The sequence below is a fragment of the Cibotium barometz genome, chromosome 38 (genome assembly GCF_041138505.1).
Source record: "Cibotium barometz isolate CiBa-2024 chromosome 38, ASM4113850v1, whole genome shotgun sequence".
NCBI lineage: Eukaryota > Viridiplantae > Streptophyta > Polypodiopsida > Cyatheales > Cibotiaceae > Cibotium > Cibotium barometz.
In genome coordinates, this window is record NC_141083.1 from 38,841,591 (window position 1) to 38,858,221 (window position 16,631).

The 16,631-nt window shown below is 45.4% G+C and overlaps 2 protein-coding genes across 2 annotated transcripts in view; both read left to right on the forward strand.

Moving 5' to 3' along the window:
- Window positions 1-16,631, forward strand: part of LOC147616684 (uncharacterized) — a 166,703-nt gene that overhangs the window by 5,168 nt on the left and 144,904 nt on the right. The window lies entirely within an intron of this gene.
- LOC147616685 (uncharacterized) lies at window positions 8,328-9,651 on the forward strand. Its single transcript, XM_086777131.1, has one exon. It carries the CDS (start codon window positions 8,452-8,454, stop codon window positions 9,634-9,636), a length of 1,185 nt encoding a protein of 394 aa, XP_086633257.1. The 5' UTR covers window positions 8,328-8,451; the 3' UTR covers window positions 9,637-9,651.

Sequence of the window (16,631 nt, forward strand, 5' to 3'; positions counted from 1 at the left end):
GAACTCAAATTGAGTCGATCCAATAAGGCTAAACCCTCATTTCAAGGCAAAGAGAGGGCTGTCCAAAACTTGCAAAATGATGGACAGCAATCTAAAAGGGACCAAAACCAAGCCAAAACAGGTCCAAAAGCTGAAAATAAGTTTGCTAAAAAGCGTCCTTATAAGCCGGCAAACTTTGGTCTTAGTGCTGAGAAGAAGGAGCAATATATGCGTGAAGGCAAATGCTTTACTTGTGGCAGCACTGAGCACATGGCAAGAGCATGCCCAAATAAGAAGAACAAAGCTGAAAATGCTGATGTACCGAAGCCCAAGGTACATATGGTTCCCGATGTGCAAGGGGATACAATGCATGAGGGCAAAGATAGGGTTGTATGCAAAGCTTGGGGACAACTCAAGAATCAGCCCGCTTTGTTTATGTTTGATGATTGTGCAACGGAGAACTTCATCTCCACCGAAATGGCAAATGCATTGGGCATCAAGGTAGGGGACATGGGTCCTCAAATTGAAGTAGGGGCTGCCTTTGTTGGGAAGGAAGTGGAGGTTACTCCTATCATTGGCAAGCTCCGAATGCACATTCAAGGCTATGTGGATCATGAGGATTTTCTTGTGGCGCCTTTGAATGGTTGTGATGTATTGCTTAGAAAGCCTTGGTATACACGTATTGATCCATGCAAGGCTTACAAGACCAACAGAATCACCTTTATGCATAAACGTCGAGAGCATGTAATTGATGCTAGTGAAGAGGGTGATACCATTCCCCTTGTATCTCATGTACAAATTAAGAAAGTAATGAAAAAGAGTGTTTTTGCATACTTGATTTTTTTACGAGATCATGTTGAGTAAAATAATGTACATGTAAACACTCTTAGTAATGATAGGCTGAAATTTTTGCAAGAGCACAATGATTGTTTTGCTGATGAGTTATCACCCATACGATCGGAAGATCATGGCATTGATCTTGTGCCGGGTAGCTCACCACCTAATAGGCTAGCCTATCGTGTAAGTGCATCCCAAAAAGAGATCATGAAGCAAGTGAGTGAGCTTCTTGAGAAGGGTTTGGTTCAGCCAAGCTCTTCCCCATATTGTTCTCCCGTCCTCTTGGTTCAAAAGAAGGATGGATCCTTTCGTATGTGTGTGGATTATAGAGCTTTGAATAAGCTTACCATCAAGAATCGGTTTCCGATTCCACGCATAGACGATATCCTTGACAAGTTGGATTGATCGGCATGCTTTAGTGCGTGTAGTGCATGAGGATGTACACAAAATTGCTTTTAGGACAGCATTTGGGTTTTATGAGTATCTTGTTATGCCTTTTGGTCTTACAAATGCCCCGGCTACATTCAATAGAATGATGGATCGCATATTCCGTGGGTGCAGGAAATTTACAAGTGTCTTCTTTGATGACATCCTAGTCTTCTCGAAGACCGAAGAAGAGCATAAAGCTCATTTGGCTATTGTTTTTGAAGAGCTCCATAAGCATAAACTCTTCATAAATGCAAAGAAGAGTGAGTTCTTCTTGTCAGAGATACATTATCTTGGGCATATCGTGTCCAAAGATGGACTGCGGATGGATTCTGCAAAGATTGATGCAATTCGGAATTGGCCCGAATTGAGTTCGGTGCATGAGATCCGTAGTTTTCTTGGATTATGCTCTTACTACCGCAGGTTCATTCGGCGCTTTGCATGGATTGCTTCTCCTTTGCATTATTTGACAAAGAAGAAGGCCGTGTTCAAATGGACTAATGTAGAGAGAGATGCATTCCTCAAATTGAAAGATGCAACTACTCATGGTCCAGTGTTGATCGTTCCGGATTTGCAAAAGCCTTTTTGTGTGGAATGTGATGCATCTGGAAATTGCATAGGAGCTGTCCTTAATCAAGAGGGACACGCCGTGGCTTATGAGAGCCGTAGGTTGCATGTGAATGGGAGAGTTAATTAGGGTTTCATGTGGGAGACATACACAGAGAAGAAGGGAGAGAGAGAGAGAGAGAGAGTTGTGGGGATAAGTCAACTCACCAAGATGAGAGTGTGTGACTCCCCTATCACACATGTATATTGCACTAGTACACATAGTGCACTTAGTACATTAAAAGTACTAAGTGTACTATGTACTATAACTTATGGGCTTGTACACACTATAAGGGTGGGCATAATGCCTTTACCCCAACAACCTCCCACTTAAAGGCAAAGTGCCCTTAAGTAAAGGAAAAGAAAAAATCAGCATGTACATGATAATATACAAGGCCATATCAAGGCTGAAACTGGCCTCATCCAATGCCCATCAAGTGTCTGCAATGAGCAAACCGCTCCGGAGGCAAACTCTTTGTCAACAGATCAGCCGGGTTGTCATCCGTATGAATCTTAACAAGCTGAATTTGCTTGTTCTCTATCACCTCTCTGATGAAGTGATACTTCACATCCACATGCTTCGTCTTTGCATGAAAGACAGGGTTCTTTGCCAACTGGATGGCACTCTGACTGTCACAATGCAACAATGGAATATCCCCTGTATAACCCAAATAAACCACTAACCGAGATAGCCATAATGCCTCCTTGCAAGCCTCTGTGGCTGCAATATACTCGGCCTCTGTAGTAGATAAGGCAGTGCACTTCTGCATCCTGGATATCCATGACACAGCACCTCCTGTGAATGTAAACACATAACCGGTAGTAGACTTCCAGTTATCTGGATGACCGGCATAATCCGAATCCGTGTAACCATGCACTAATGCATCCTGTTTGCCAAAACAAATGCACATATCCTGTGTGCCCTTCAGGTATCTCATGACACCTTTCATTGCTTCCCAATGCTTCTTGCCAGGGTTGGCCATGTATCTAGAAACCACTCCCACTGCAAATGCAATGTTCGGCCTAGTAGCAACCATGGCATACATGAGACTGCCACAAGCTGAAGCATACGGAATCTTGGCCATATCAGCCCTGTCACTATCCGACTGTGGGCTGTCCATAGCACTGAGTTTCACATATGGAGGCAAAGGAGTACTAGTCTTCTTCCCCCCGTCCATATTGAACCTCTGCAAAACTTTGCCAATGCATTCCTTCTGAGACAAATACAACACATGCTGATTTCTGTCCCGAAGTATCCGCATACCCAAAATGTGATTTGCATCACCCAAATCCTTCATATCAAAGGTTTGATGCAGCCTCTTCTTCAAGGCATCCATCTCTTTACGAGATTTCCCGGCAATCAACATATCATCAACATACAAGATGAGGGAGCCCATAAAGACTCTTTTTCAGCTTGCATACAAGCTTCTCCTTTCCACTCACTGCATAACCCTTTGGCTGTTGCATATATATCTCCTCATGGAGATCACCGTGAAGAAAAGCAGTCTTCACATCCATTTGAATCAAGTCGAGATCATCATGTGCAACCAAAGCTAACACAGCTCTAAGTGTGGTCATTTTGACCACTGGAGAGAAGATCTCATCAAAGTCCACACCATATTCCTGCTTGAAGCCCTTAGCCACTAACTTGGCTTTGTATCTTGGCTTTGCATCAGGTGCAACTTTGAGCCTGTAAACCCACTTGCATGGCAAAACCTTCTTGCCTGCAGGCAAATGCACCAACTTCCATGTTCCATTTTTGTGTAGAGAATCCATCTCTGACTTCATGGCACGCTCCCAAAGAGCCGTGTCTGCCCTCTGTAAAGCCTCCTTATAACATGAGGGCTCCCCACAGTCAGTAAGCATCAAGTAGTCAACCCCTGGAACAAACCTGTCAGGGGCTCTGGAGGGTCTTGTGGACCTCCGTACCCAATGACCATCATTTGCAGGTTGCTGTCCAGCCTGCATATCACCTATTGGTGGCTCCTGTTCCATGCCATAAGGCTGAAATACCATGCCCGGTATCTCCTCTAACTGTGGTATATCCATAGGGATATCTTCTGCCATCTCTGGCTGTCCATTTGGACCATTTTTAGCACCATTTAAGGGTTGGTTTTGCTGCTGTAATGGCTGATTTACAGCCCTTGGTTGTTGTCCATGATGTCCATCATCATCAAAGATGACTCTGCTAGGCTCCTGTTGCCTTGCAGGCTTTTTATACATGCATGTTTCATAAAAAATGACATCATTGCTGCGTATAATCTTTCTATTCACGGGATCCCAAAGTCTATACCCCATTTCACCTTTGTCACCATATCAGTACACATAGTGCACTTAGTACATTAAAAGTACTAAGTGTACTATGTACTATAACTTATGGACTTGTACACACTATAAGGGTGGGCATAATGCCTTTACCCCAACAGCATGATGCGGAGCTATCTCTTGGCATATATGAGAAAGATGTTGGGTTTTATGCTGTGTATGCACCCAGGGGAGTGCTAGTGATCATCAGTAGGTTACTGGGGCAACTTTTTACTTCAGTTAGTGGAGGTTTTTTCCCCCAGTTTAGCTTAGTCTCACTTATAAAGGTTTATAAGTGATTTGGTCCATCTGGCACTATTTATGACCGGACCATGTGAACACACTATTAGGTCATATCTTTTATGTGGCTAGTGTACTTCATTTTATCATCTTCATATGAGCAAACGTGTTCCTCTCTCACACTCTCACGCCTCCTGTTGATGTGCCTTCCAAAACCCTAACCCTAACATCATTTCCCACACACCAGAGTTTGAGGTATTTTCTTACTCAAACTAAGTTGTCAGAGAAGCATATGAGGATGGCCAATTTCCTCTCTATGTTTCGTTTTCAGATCTTGCGCACACCGGGAAAGAAGAATGTAATGGCCGATGCATTGTCACGAAAGCCGTATGTAGCAGCTATCTCGATTGCCTCTCATGGGGACTTGTCTACCATGCGTGATTTGTATCATACGGATGCTGATTTTGCCACTATTTGGGCTGATTTGATGGCTGGTCATACACATGTCTCATATGTAATCAAAGAGGGTTATCTCATGAAAGATAATTGCCTATGTGTGGTGTCTGACATGAGGCAAAAGGTTTTGGGTGAGTGCCATGTTCCTCCATATGTTGGTCATAGGGGCATAATGCCTACTACGCACATGATTGAGCGGTATTTCTTTTGGCGAGGTATGCGCAAGGACATAGAGGCACATGTACGTGCATGTATCACCTGTCAAAATGTCAAATTTGATAGGCAAAAGGCACCAGGTTTGCTTCAGCCATTGCCTATTCCCTCGCAGCCATGGGAAAGTATTACAATGGATTTCATTATGGATTTGCCACGGACCCAACAGGGTAATGATGCAATTTGGACAATTGTAGACAAGTTTAGCAAGCAAGCTCATTTCTTGCCGGTCAAAAAGACCATTAAAGCTGAGCATATGGTTAAAATATATCTTGCACAAGTGTTTAAACATCATGGAATGCCGAAGTCCATTATGGGGGATAGAGATCCTAGGACTACAAGTCTCTTTTGGCGTGCTTTGTTTGAAAATATGGGCACCAAATTGGACTTCTCATTAGCTTATCACCCTTAAACGGATGAGCAAAGTGAGGCTGCAAATTCAGCCGTGTTGGATCTCTTGAAATCATGGTTGTCACGGTACGAAAATACGATACCGTACGGGAATTTTTGGTACGATATGAAATTTTCGGATACCGTACGATAAAATACGGTTTTTATTTTTTACACTTACAACCTATGGAGCTTCAAGCTTGAATGATAGGGAAGGTTGGGAGGGGAGGAGTCTACAGTGCTTGAGGAACCAGAACATGGATATATGTCTCTCCCGGTTGGATCTCCCGATTGTCTCCAAAAAAGAACCTGGATGGGTAATGCAATACCAAAGGTCTCCCAGTGTAGCGTTTATCACTAAGGGACCGTCCTTGCACAAATACGAGGAGTGCACCTCAGGAAATGAGTCGAGTTCTTGGGTATAAATTGGAAGAAGGATGCATGTATTATAATAATCGGCTATGTATCCCCAATGATGAGGGAATAAAGGGAAGAATTCTGAGAGAAGCCCATGATAGCCTGATAGCTGGACATCCAGGGTTTATAAAAACCTATATGGCTGTGACTACTAGCTTGCCTGTCTGCGAGTGCCTGCTTGCCTGCCTGCTTGCCTGTGCGTACCAGCCTCTACCTACGGGCACCTGTGTATTACCCGCCTGACTCGTGGAGCATTCATGCTGCTGGCCTCTTCACACAAGTGGGCCGCGCAGCAATTAGGGCGCCACCAGTAACAGCCGTCACCTTCTCTCTCTCTCTTGTAGGTCGCATTTTTTGAGTCTCCCCCAAAGGGGAGAGGGTACCCTTGAGGGGGGACTCGTTCCACCAACAGCCCTCTCCTTTATCATTAGCAACACATGGAAAGTAAGAAGTCTTTTGCCTCAGTCACCGCTTCATGATTACCGCCCATTCCTCCGCCCGTGAGCAAGCCGACACCATGGGAAGCCTACCTCATGCAAGAACTGAAGAAACTCCAGGGAGAATTAGCAGCACTGAAACACGAGACTATCAAGAAAGATGAACAAATCAACGAACTGAAAGTGCAAGTGCAAGCCATGAAGACGAAGCAAGAGGAAGCACGAGAAGGACCCATACCTACAACACTACAAACAGAAACGACAAACCATGTTTCAAAGGTAAATTCAGTTAACTCACAAGATTTTGTTAAAGAAGTCATATCAGCAGTCAAAGAAAAGGAACGAATGGAAAGTAACAAAAAGGTAATCAGAGTCGGTGGTCTTCCTCAAGGCTGGGATAGGGCAGACATCATAGTGACAGGGGGACGGCGGGACGCCCACGTGGGACGTGGGAACGCCGTCCCGACTAACGGCAGTTGCGTAACGGCGGCGGGACGGCTTGGGGGACGGGACGGACGGGACGTGACCAGGGGATGGGCGTCCCCGCCCGGGGGGACGGGGGGACGTCTGCAGCCGGGGACGGGGGGACATCTGCAACGGCGCAACGGCTACAAATTCGAGCCGTTTTTTTTTCGGGTAACGGCTACTAGCCATTGGCGGCTGGCCGTTTGAGAGTTTGAGAGAGAGAGAGAGAGAGAGAGAGAGAGAGAGAGAGAGAGAGCTGCCATATGCTATATAATGGGCTTCCTGCTACTCCTCTTCTACTCGAGCCTTCCAACTTCCAAGACTTGAGTACCTCTCCACCATCTCCCTCTCCTACTCAAGCTTTCCTCTCCACTATCTCCCTCTCCTACTCCACCACCTTCCTCTCCACCCTCTCCTACTCCACCACCTTCCTCTCCACCCTCTCCTACTAGACTACTTCAATCTTCCCTCTACCTCTTCTCCTACTCTACCCTCTAAGCTCTCTCCACCCTCTTCTACTAGACTACTTCAATCTTCCCTCTACCTCTTCTCCTACTCTACCCTCTAACTTCTAAGCTCTCTCCACCCTCTTCTACTAGACTACTACTAAGTTACTAACTATTCATGGCATCCTCTTCTCGTGCGGGCAGTAGGAGTAGAACGGATGGGTGGTCATGGTGGGATGAGGTCAACTTCGAGCCTCCTACTCATGGGGGGTGCACGTCCATGGACATGCAAGCTTTGCCCATATAAGCGTGTGGGTGGGGCCAATAGGGTGAGGGCCCATTTGTTGCATGAGCCCGATCATGAGGTAAAATTTTGTGAGCGGGTCACACCGGAGATAAGAAAGGAGCTTCTTGCAAAGCTTGCCGCCCATCAAGCTTTGAGTGCAAGCCAAAGGGTGCGTGGAGTGGATCCCAACACTTATATCACTCCAACCCAAACATCAGGTTCTACATCGGGTGGTGGTGCATCTTCATCTACCCCTCTATCACGTCCTCCTCGTGGCACTACTCGAGGCTTCACACAAGCCACCTTCTCAATGCCGCAACCTAGTCCACCCTCTCTCTCTCGTCGGCAAAGTACTCTTGAGGGGAGTTGGGATCCCAAAAGGAGGAGGAGGTTGATGCCGCGGTGGCCCGCTTCTTTTTTCATGACCACATTGCTTTTCGTGTGGCACGGTACGTATTTCACTCACATGATTTCATCATCATGTCTCACGGGTCACCATTTTGCCATTCTAATTACTTACCCTCTTTTTTTTTGAAATGATAAATAGGTCCGACTACTTTAAAACGATGGTGAAGAAGATTGGCGAGTACGGTCCTCACTACACACCTCCATCCTCCGAAACCTTGCGGACCACTATGCTTGACAAGGAGAAACGCCTTGTTGAGCAAGCGGCGGCAAATACAAAGAGACAATGGGCTCGCAATGGAGTCTCTTTGATTGCAGACGGATGGAGTGACATGCGAAAAGGTCTATCCATGGCCTTGTGGCATACTCATGGGGGGAGATGTACTTTGTCTCCTCACATGATGCTTCAGGGACGGGAAAGAGTGCAGATGTACTTGCTGCTGAGTGGAGTAGTGCTGTCAAGATTATCGGCCCCGAATGTGTGATCGGTTTCGTCACAGATGGTGAGGCGACAAATAGGGCAGCGGGAGCTATTCTTGAGAGTATGTATCCTCAAATCACCGTCTCTTTTTGCATGGCACATTGTCTCAATAATCTTTTGAAAGATATTGGAAAATTGTCATGGATTGAATCGGTGATTGATGATGCATGTGCAATTGTGACCTTCATCAACAATCACACATACCTTCGATCCGAGTTTGGGAAGAGGTCCACAAAGGTCCTTCTCAAGTACTCGGACACTCGCTTTGCATACAACTTTCTTATGTTGCATCGCTTGAAGGATTGTCGGGGTGTCGTGCGGCAACTATTCATCAGTGATGAGTTTTGCTCCTCATCTTTTGCACGTACACAGGTAGGGATTTCATGCAAGAAAAAGGTCGACGATGCTGATTTTTGGGAGGACCTCAGGCGCACTGACGCCATGGTGCATCCCATTGTCCACTTGCTCAGGATTGTTGATGCTATGCAGCCATGCATCGGCAAAGTATATGAAGCCATGGACCAGATGATAGAGAGTCTTGAGAAGCTTGAGCCAGACGTAGATAGATATGAGGAGATCCACTCGCTTTGTGTGGCGAGATGGAGCTCATATTCCTCTCCTTTACATGCAGCTGCTTTTATGGTGGACCCAAAATTTCAGGGAAAAGGGCAAGAGGGTGATAAAGAGGTGAGCAATGGTTGGAGACTCATCTTGGATCGCCTCACGCCGGATGCAGAAATCAGGCGCAAAATTAGAGACCAGCTCTCTAATTACAGGGCATTTCAAGGCTCATATGGATGTGCAGATGCGCAGCAGGACAGATTCAAGGTTGGTGCAGCATTATGGTGGGAGGACTTTGGATCAGATGGACCAGAGCTACAACAGTTGGCGATCCGGATCTTGAGCCAGTCCGTTAGCTCTTCTTGCCTAGAGCAATTATGGTCCTCCTACAGTCACATTTCATCAAAGAAAAGAAATCGGCTTGGGGTGGAAAGAGCTAATGATCTTGTCTTCATTAGCGCAAACTTGCGCATGCTTGGCAAGAGTGCAAGATGCAATGCCGATACTTTTACACAGTGGGAGATGGAACAAGAGGAGGCAGCTACAACTATTGCACAGGAGGGTGGGACAGATGGTTCTCATCATGAGCCTTCATCGGATGACACAACCCCCATCCACACTTCACGCACTCATGATCATGAGGCTAGCACCTCTCTTATTGGGAGCGCAGAGTATGAGAGCGAGTGACTTATATTTTGTATCGCCTAGGCTCCAACATCTTTTGAGTATATCTATTTAATGTTATCAACTTTAAAGTCTTTCTTTTCCGACTTTGCAAGTCTTGACTCTTGACTCTTGCACCTCGTAGCGTAATTTAATTTTAAATGTAATGTGTATCATGATTCATAACTTTTGGAGTTAGAAAGCTTGTTGTTATTGATTGATTAATCTTGATTCTTTACTCCTCTAAAATTAACAATTTTGAGTGCCGTCCCCACCCCCCGTCCCCGTTCCCTACCTTTAGCCGTCCCCGTCCCCGTCCCCTGGTAACTATGGCAGACATAGCTCAAGAGCTTCGAGAAGACTACATATTAGATACAGATGTACTTACAGCACAACTGAGCAAAGTAGTCCCCTTCGTGGACTTAGGAGACCCTATCTCTATTATAGTAAAGGGTACACTGGCAAAAGTCTCCTATATGGACAACAATGAGAAAATAGCAGTGATGAAGCAAACAAGGTCTCTCCAAGGGACAAAGGTATGGATAGCTGATGAACTCACCCCGCTACAACTCAAGAACAGATCTCGGCAGAGCTGAATAAAGTTAAAGAAGCAAGAAAGAATGGCAAATGGGCAATATATAGAGGAGGACAAGCAATCATTAAAGAATTCCGCACCCCACCCCCCTCAAGAGCAAATCCATCCATGGATGAAATATAGCTATTTTTATTTTGAACCTCAATTTCGAACTAGATGCAATAGAACCCATTGTAATTTAAACTCTTAAGAGTCTTAAGAGTTCATTTTGAGTTATTATTTTTCAGTTTTATGCCTCTTTGGCATCGATACCGAGAGTGGAATGTAAATGGATGTACCTGATCTGTCCCATAGGTCGGATTCGGCCTCCCGTGGACGTTAATATAACTTTCTTTCTTTCTTTCTCTCTCTCTCTCTCTCTCTCTCTTTTACATACAGCCAACTGGCTTTTCTTTTTTCTCCCTCTCAAACTGTTCATACAGTAAAAAAAAACACATCCAACCCTTCTTCTTGCAAAGCAAACAACCCATACAAGACCAAACCTTCATCATGGGTTCCTACGATGGAAAAGCAACATACTGAATCTGAAAAAATAGCAGTATATACAGAAAAACAACAATCTTCTCGAAATCATACCTTTTCTTAGACCTCATCTTCTCTACCTACCGACTTGCTCGTTCTTCGAGGCTTGCTCTGATACCACTATCAAATCCCCATAGGATCCCCTTGTAGAACGATCCTGGTACAAGACTCGAAACCTGCAAACAAACCAAACAAACCAAACAAACATAAAGGGGGTGCAGGCCTGACTCACCTCCCAACCTTGACAGCCGTGGGCAAGCCCACTAGTCTTGGCTGTCCCCACCGAGCCACAAGCTGAGCTAATTAGATGGACGTACCGACCAATCTCTATCTCGTGACGTCCCACACCGCCACGAAGCTACCCTCGCGGGCCTCGGGACTGCTGCCGGCCTCGGCTGCATAAAGCAGGTGCACGTCTGCACTAGATCCAGGCTCCTGATCTGATACCACTATCAAATCCCCATAGGATCCCCTTGTAGAACGATCCTGGTACAAGACTCGAAACCTGCAAACAAACCAAACAAACCAAACAAACATAAAGGGGGTGCAGGCCTGACTCACCTCCCAACCTTGACAGCCGTGGGCAAGCCCACTAGTCTTGGCTGTCCCCACCGAGCCACAAGCTGAGCTAATTAGATGGACGTACCGACCAATCTCTATCTCGTGACGTCCCACACCGCCACGAAGCTACCCTCGCGGGCCTCGGGACTGCTGCCGGCCTCGGCTGCATAAAGCAGGTGCACGTCTGCACTAGATCCAGGCTCCTGATCATAGAGCTCTCACAAAAACATGTGAGACTCTATGAACTAATGACTAACCTTGGCCACCCTTTTATAGGCCCTTGGCCGGTCATCGAGCGTCCACACCTGGGCGCCCGCCCGTCCATACTAGGGTGCCCGCTCGTTAGTCTATCCCTAACTCAACTCGCCAATTAGCCTGCCTAGCTCCAAGCTTCCCCAAACCTCGAAGCTAGTCTTGTGTGCGTGCAACACATGGTAGATACACACTGTGCACATGACACTCTTCAGTAGGAAGTTCTCCAGGCAGGGAAAGAGATATCGTCAGAGGATATGGCCATAACGTTGCTCTCACATTTGCCCTCTCAGTACTCAGTCTTTTACTCTTCGTTGATTACCAGTGGCAGGCTCAGCACCATCACATGGGAGGAGCTTGTGTCCATGGTCTTGGACCAAGAAGAGCGATTCACGAACCCTCCACAGGGCAGAGGTTCTGAGGCCTTAACTGGCCAATGGTCGAAAGGCCTTAATAACAACAACAAGGGCAAAGGCAAGGCTTCATCGGAGAAGTCTTTTGAGAAGAAGCTTGATTCAAACTGAGGGAAACTGAAGGCCGAGAGGACTTGCAATGATTGTGGCGAGAAAGGCCACTATTGGAGAAGTGTCTCAAGCGGACTGGGAAGAGTGCTGATTCTTCAGCTTCAGCTGCAAGGACTCCAGCCTTTGTGCACTTAGAGATGATGGACATGGATGCTTCATCTTCTTCGAGCGAGGAGGCAGTTGGCTTCACCGCATAGGATACTCGGGAATGGATTCTTGACAGTGGTGTCTTTAGGCACATGACTCCTCCTTGTGACTTCTTTCTGGATTTGAAACGGTAGTAAGGTCGCATTTTTATTGGTGACAATTCCACCATACCGATACATAGTGAGGGTTGGATAGAGATCATTCCCGATGGCAGAGGGGGGAAGCATTCCTCTCGTGTTCTTTATGTCCCAGCACTTGGTTTTCATCTGTTGTCAGTGCATGAGGTGTGCAAGATTGGCTTCCGGGTGGAGTTTGAGGAGCATTCTGTTGCTCTACGAGACCGCGACACTGGCCAGGTTGTTTGGGAAGGCGGTGTGGAGAATGGTATATACAAACTCTTCGGTCCCGGTGGTGGTGTCGAATTGAGCATTATCATTTTCAGATTTGTAGTTGCTTTTGTTCATTAGTTATCAAAGTTAAGTGATTTAAATTTGTGCATTTGTTCTTCCAATTGTGGGTTGTCTCCAGTGAGGAGAAGTTACATTGGTATCAGAGCCTGGATTGTCTTTCTCTTTCTCAAGAGTGGACGTGGTGTTTTGAAATTGGAAGCAAACACAGACACTTGATTCAATGGACAGCCAAGGCAATCCTTTGGAAGTGCCAAATTCAAGGGGTCAATCAAGTGCCTCTCGAGATTTTGATGCATTGCAGGGAAGGCACAAGCCCCTTGAGAGGGTTTATGACAGTGCTTTGATGGGACAGCCATCTCGTGGAAAAGAGCCTATGCATGAGGATGAGCCCGATGCATTGAGGGCTGAACTGGAACACATGAAGAAGCTTTTGCAAGCAAAGGAGCAAGAGCTGAATTTTTTGCACGAAGATCCTCATGTACAAAGTGTCACTGAATCAAAGAAAGCTGATGCTATGGTGGATATGACCTTTGAGTCTATGGCTCGTGAAGTGGGCAAGAAGCCAAGGGAGTTGGCACTCTCCTATCTCATCCGAAAGGGTGATCTCAAAGAAGGAGAGGATGGAGAGTTAATGTTCAAGAATCCACCTCGTTTGAAGCCTAATGATCCAACATCTCAGCGGTTGAGATCTTTTTTGCACAAGGAAGAGACGTCAGTCACTTCTCGCCATGCATCTACTCCACATGGGATAGGAGGAAACATGTATGTACATGTTGGAGCAAGTGGCATGCATGATGGCCCAGTGGATTTAAATGTATTTCATGGTGAGAGTGGTCAGCATGCAAGCCAAAAAACTTTGCCCATTGAATTGTCTCGTGGTGAGACATTGCATCATTCAGAGAGGACTGCCCCGTTGGATAAGGGGAAGAGAAAGAGGGAAGAACATGAATCACATGCCAAAAAGCTCAAAGAGTTTAAGGTAGGTGATAAATCTGTCAAGTTTGATGCCTTTCATGGGGACTACGATGCAACTAAAGTGCTAGCATTTGTGGCACAATTTGACATTGCTTTTAGTAACGAGGACTTCACCGAGAAGTCTAAGTTCACCATGCAAGCATGTTTTTGAAGGGGACAGCCGCACACTGGTGGATCACCGAAAAGACCACCAAAGATCCCATTTGTACTTGGAAAGAGTTCAAGGAGAGATTTTATGCCCAGTTTTTGCCTCCAAATGTAGAGCAAACTCTCACATAGAATTGGGATAGACTTGAGCAGAAAGACAATGAGAGTGTGCAACAGTATGTAAACAAATTTTGGAAGGTCTTACTTGAGGTTACTCCTTTTATGTATCTCTCCGAAGATGAGAAGAAAAGTAAGTTTCGCTGCGGGTTGCAACCAGCCTACCGTTCCGGCATCGAATTGCACCCGAAACACACCCTTTAGCAGCTCATAGAATCTGCTATTGCTACGGAGCAATTGGTGCTTAAAATTAAGCAAGATAATGGGAGTTCTAAGGGCAAAGAGAGGGTTGTCCCAAACCTGCAACAAAAAGGTGCACAACCACCTAAAAAGAACTTTCGGGAAGCCCAAAAGGGAGGTAAAGCAAAAAATGCCTTATCTAAGGACAATGGGCCTAAGAAGAACAAGTTTGGCTTGACTCCTGAGCAAAGGGAGCAATATGCAAAAGAGGGGAAATGCTTTTCTTGTGGTAGTAAAGAGCACATGTTTAGGCAATGTCCTTCTCGCAAGTAAAAGCAACGGGATAAACAACTAAGGCTAATGTGCATGCCGTTCCCAATGTACAAGGTGGCACTGAGCATGATGGAAAAGAGAGGGTGGTATGCAAAGCTTGGGAGCAAATTAAGGATTAGCTTGCCTTGTTTATTTTTGATGATTGTGCGATGGATAACTTTATCTCTACACAGATGGCAGCGGCCTTGGGCATAGAGATTGGGGACATGGGACCCCAGATTGAGGCAGAGGCCGCTTTTGTTGGCAAAGAGGTGGAGGTTACTCCTCTTATTGGAAAGTTGCGCATACATATACAAGGTTATTTGGATCATGAGCATTTCTTGATTGCTCCTCTGAATGGATGTGATGTATTGCTTGGTAAGCCTTGGCATCATAGGCTTGAGCCTCGCAAAGAATATAAAACTAACAGGATCACTTTTATGCATAAAGGTCGCACGCATGTCATTGATGCTGGCAAAGAGGGGGATTCCATCTGAGTTGTATGATGTATCACACATCCAGATTAATAAGGCAATGAAAAAGAGTCTTTCTGCGTACTTGGTTTTTGTTTGTGATAAAATTGAACAAAGTAATGTGAATGTGGATGTATTGACTCAAGATAGGCTGAATTTTCTTAATGCATATAGAGATTGTTTTATCGATGCATTGCCGGGAGAGCTACCTCTTGAGAGGCCCGAGGATCATCGCATAGATCTGGTGCAAGGTAGTTTCCCACCTAACAAACCCGCATACCGTGTGAGTGCCGCACAAAATCATGAAGCAGGTTAATGAGCTTTTGGAGAAGGGTTTGGTTCAGCCAAGCTCCTCACCTTTTTGCTCTCCTGTGCTTCTTGTACAAAAGAAAGATGGCTCATTCCGTATGTGCGTGGATTACCGAGCTCTCAACAAGCTCACCATCAAGAATTGATTTCCGATTCCGCGCATAGATGACATCTTAGATAAACTTGATGGATCATCTTGTTTTAGTCGCATCGATTTGAAGAGTGGTTATCACCAGATTCATGTGGTACCCCAGGATGACCATAAGACTGCAGCTTTTGGATTATATAAGTTTTTGGTCGTGCCTTTTGGCCTTAGCAATGCCCTGGCAACATTTAACCGTATGATGGACATGATATTTTGAGCCCATCGTAAAGTCACAGGTGTATTCTTTGATGACATCTTGGTTTTCTTCAAGAGAGCAGGAGCATAGGATTTACTTGGCCACAGTGTTTGAAGAGTTGCGAAAGCATAAACTCTTCATAAATGCCAGGAAAAGTGAGTTCTTTCTCTTAGAGATACACTATTTGGGACATATTGTATCCAAATAGGGTGTGAGAATGGATCCTGCTAAGGTTGAAACCATTCGGAATTGGAAAGAGTTGCAGATTGTGCATGAGGTCCATAGCTTCCTTGGATTATGCTCATATTACAGGAGGTTTATAAGGCATTTTGCCAAGATTGCCTCGCCATTACATGAGCTTACAAAGAAGAAAGCCACTTTCAAATGGACTCAGGATGAGCAGGATGCCTTCTACCAACACAAGCATGCTATCATATGTGGGCCTGTATTAATCATTCCAGACTTACAAAAGCCATTCACGGTGGAATGTGATGCTTGTGGGAGTTGCATAGGGGTTGTCCTAAATCAAGAGGGTCATGTAGTGGCCTATGAAAGCCATAGGTTGCATGATGCAGAGACCCATATGGTCATCTATGAAAACGAGCTCTTGGCTGTAATTCATGCCTTGAAAATATGGAAGCATTATCTTCTTGGGGCTGAATTTATAGTCAAAACTGATCACCAAAGTTTGAGGTACATTTTATCTCAAACAAAGCTATCGGAGAAGCAAATGAGAATGGCAAATTTTCTTTCTATGTTCCATTTTCAGATCGTACATACTCCGGGAAAGAAGAATGTAGTGGCAGATGCCTTGTCCAGGAGGCCATATGTGGCTGCCGTTTCAGTGGCCTCACATGGGGACTTGACTACCATGCGTGATTTATATCATTTGGATGCTGATTTTTGCCATATTTGGGCTGATTTGATGGCTGGTCACACACATGCCACTTATGTGATCAAAGACGGTTATCTCATGAAGGATAACTGCTTGTGTGATGAAGGATGTGCATCCAAAGGTTATGGAGGAATGTCACACTCCACCTTATTCTGGTCATAGAGGTATTTTACCTACGACACTTATGATAGAAAGATATTTCTTTTGGTGAAACATGTGTAAAGACATCGAGGTTTAGATACGCGCATGTATTACTTGC

Coding starts and splice junctions, on each gene's coding strand:
- LOC147616685 (XM_086777131.1), top strand. CDS start 8,452: ATGTATCCTCAAATCACCGTCTCTTTTTGCATGGCACATTGTCTCAAT.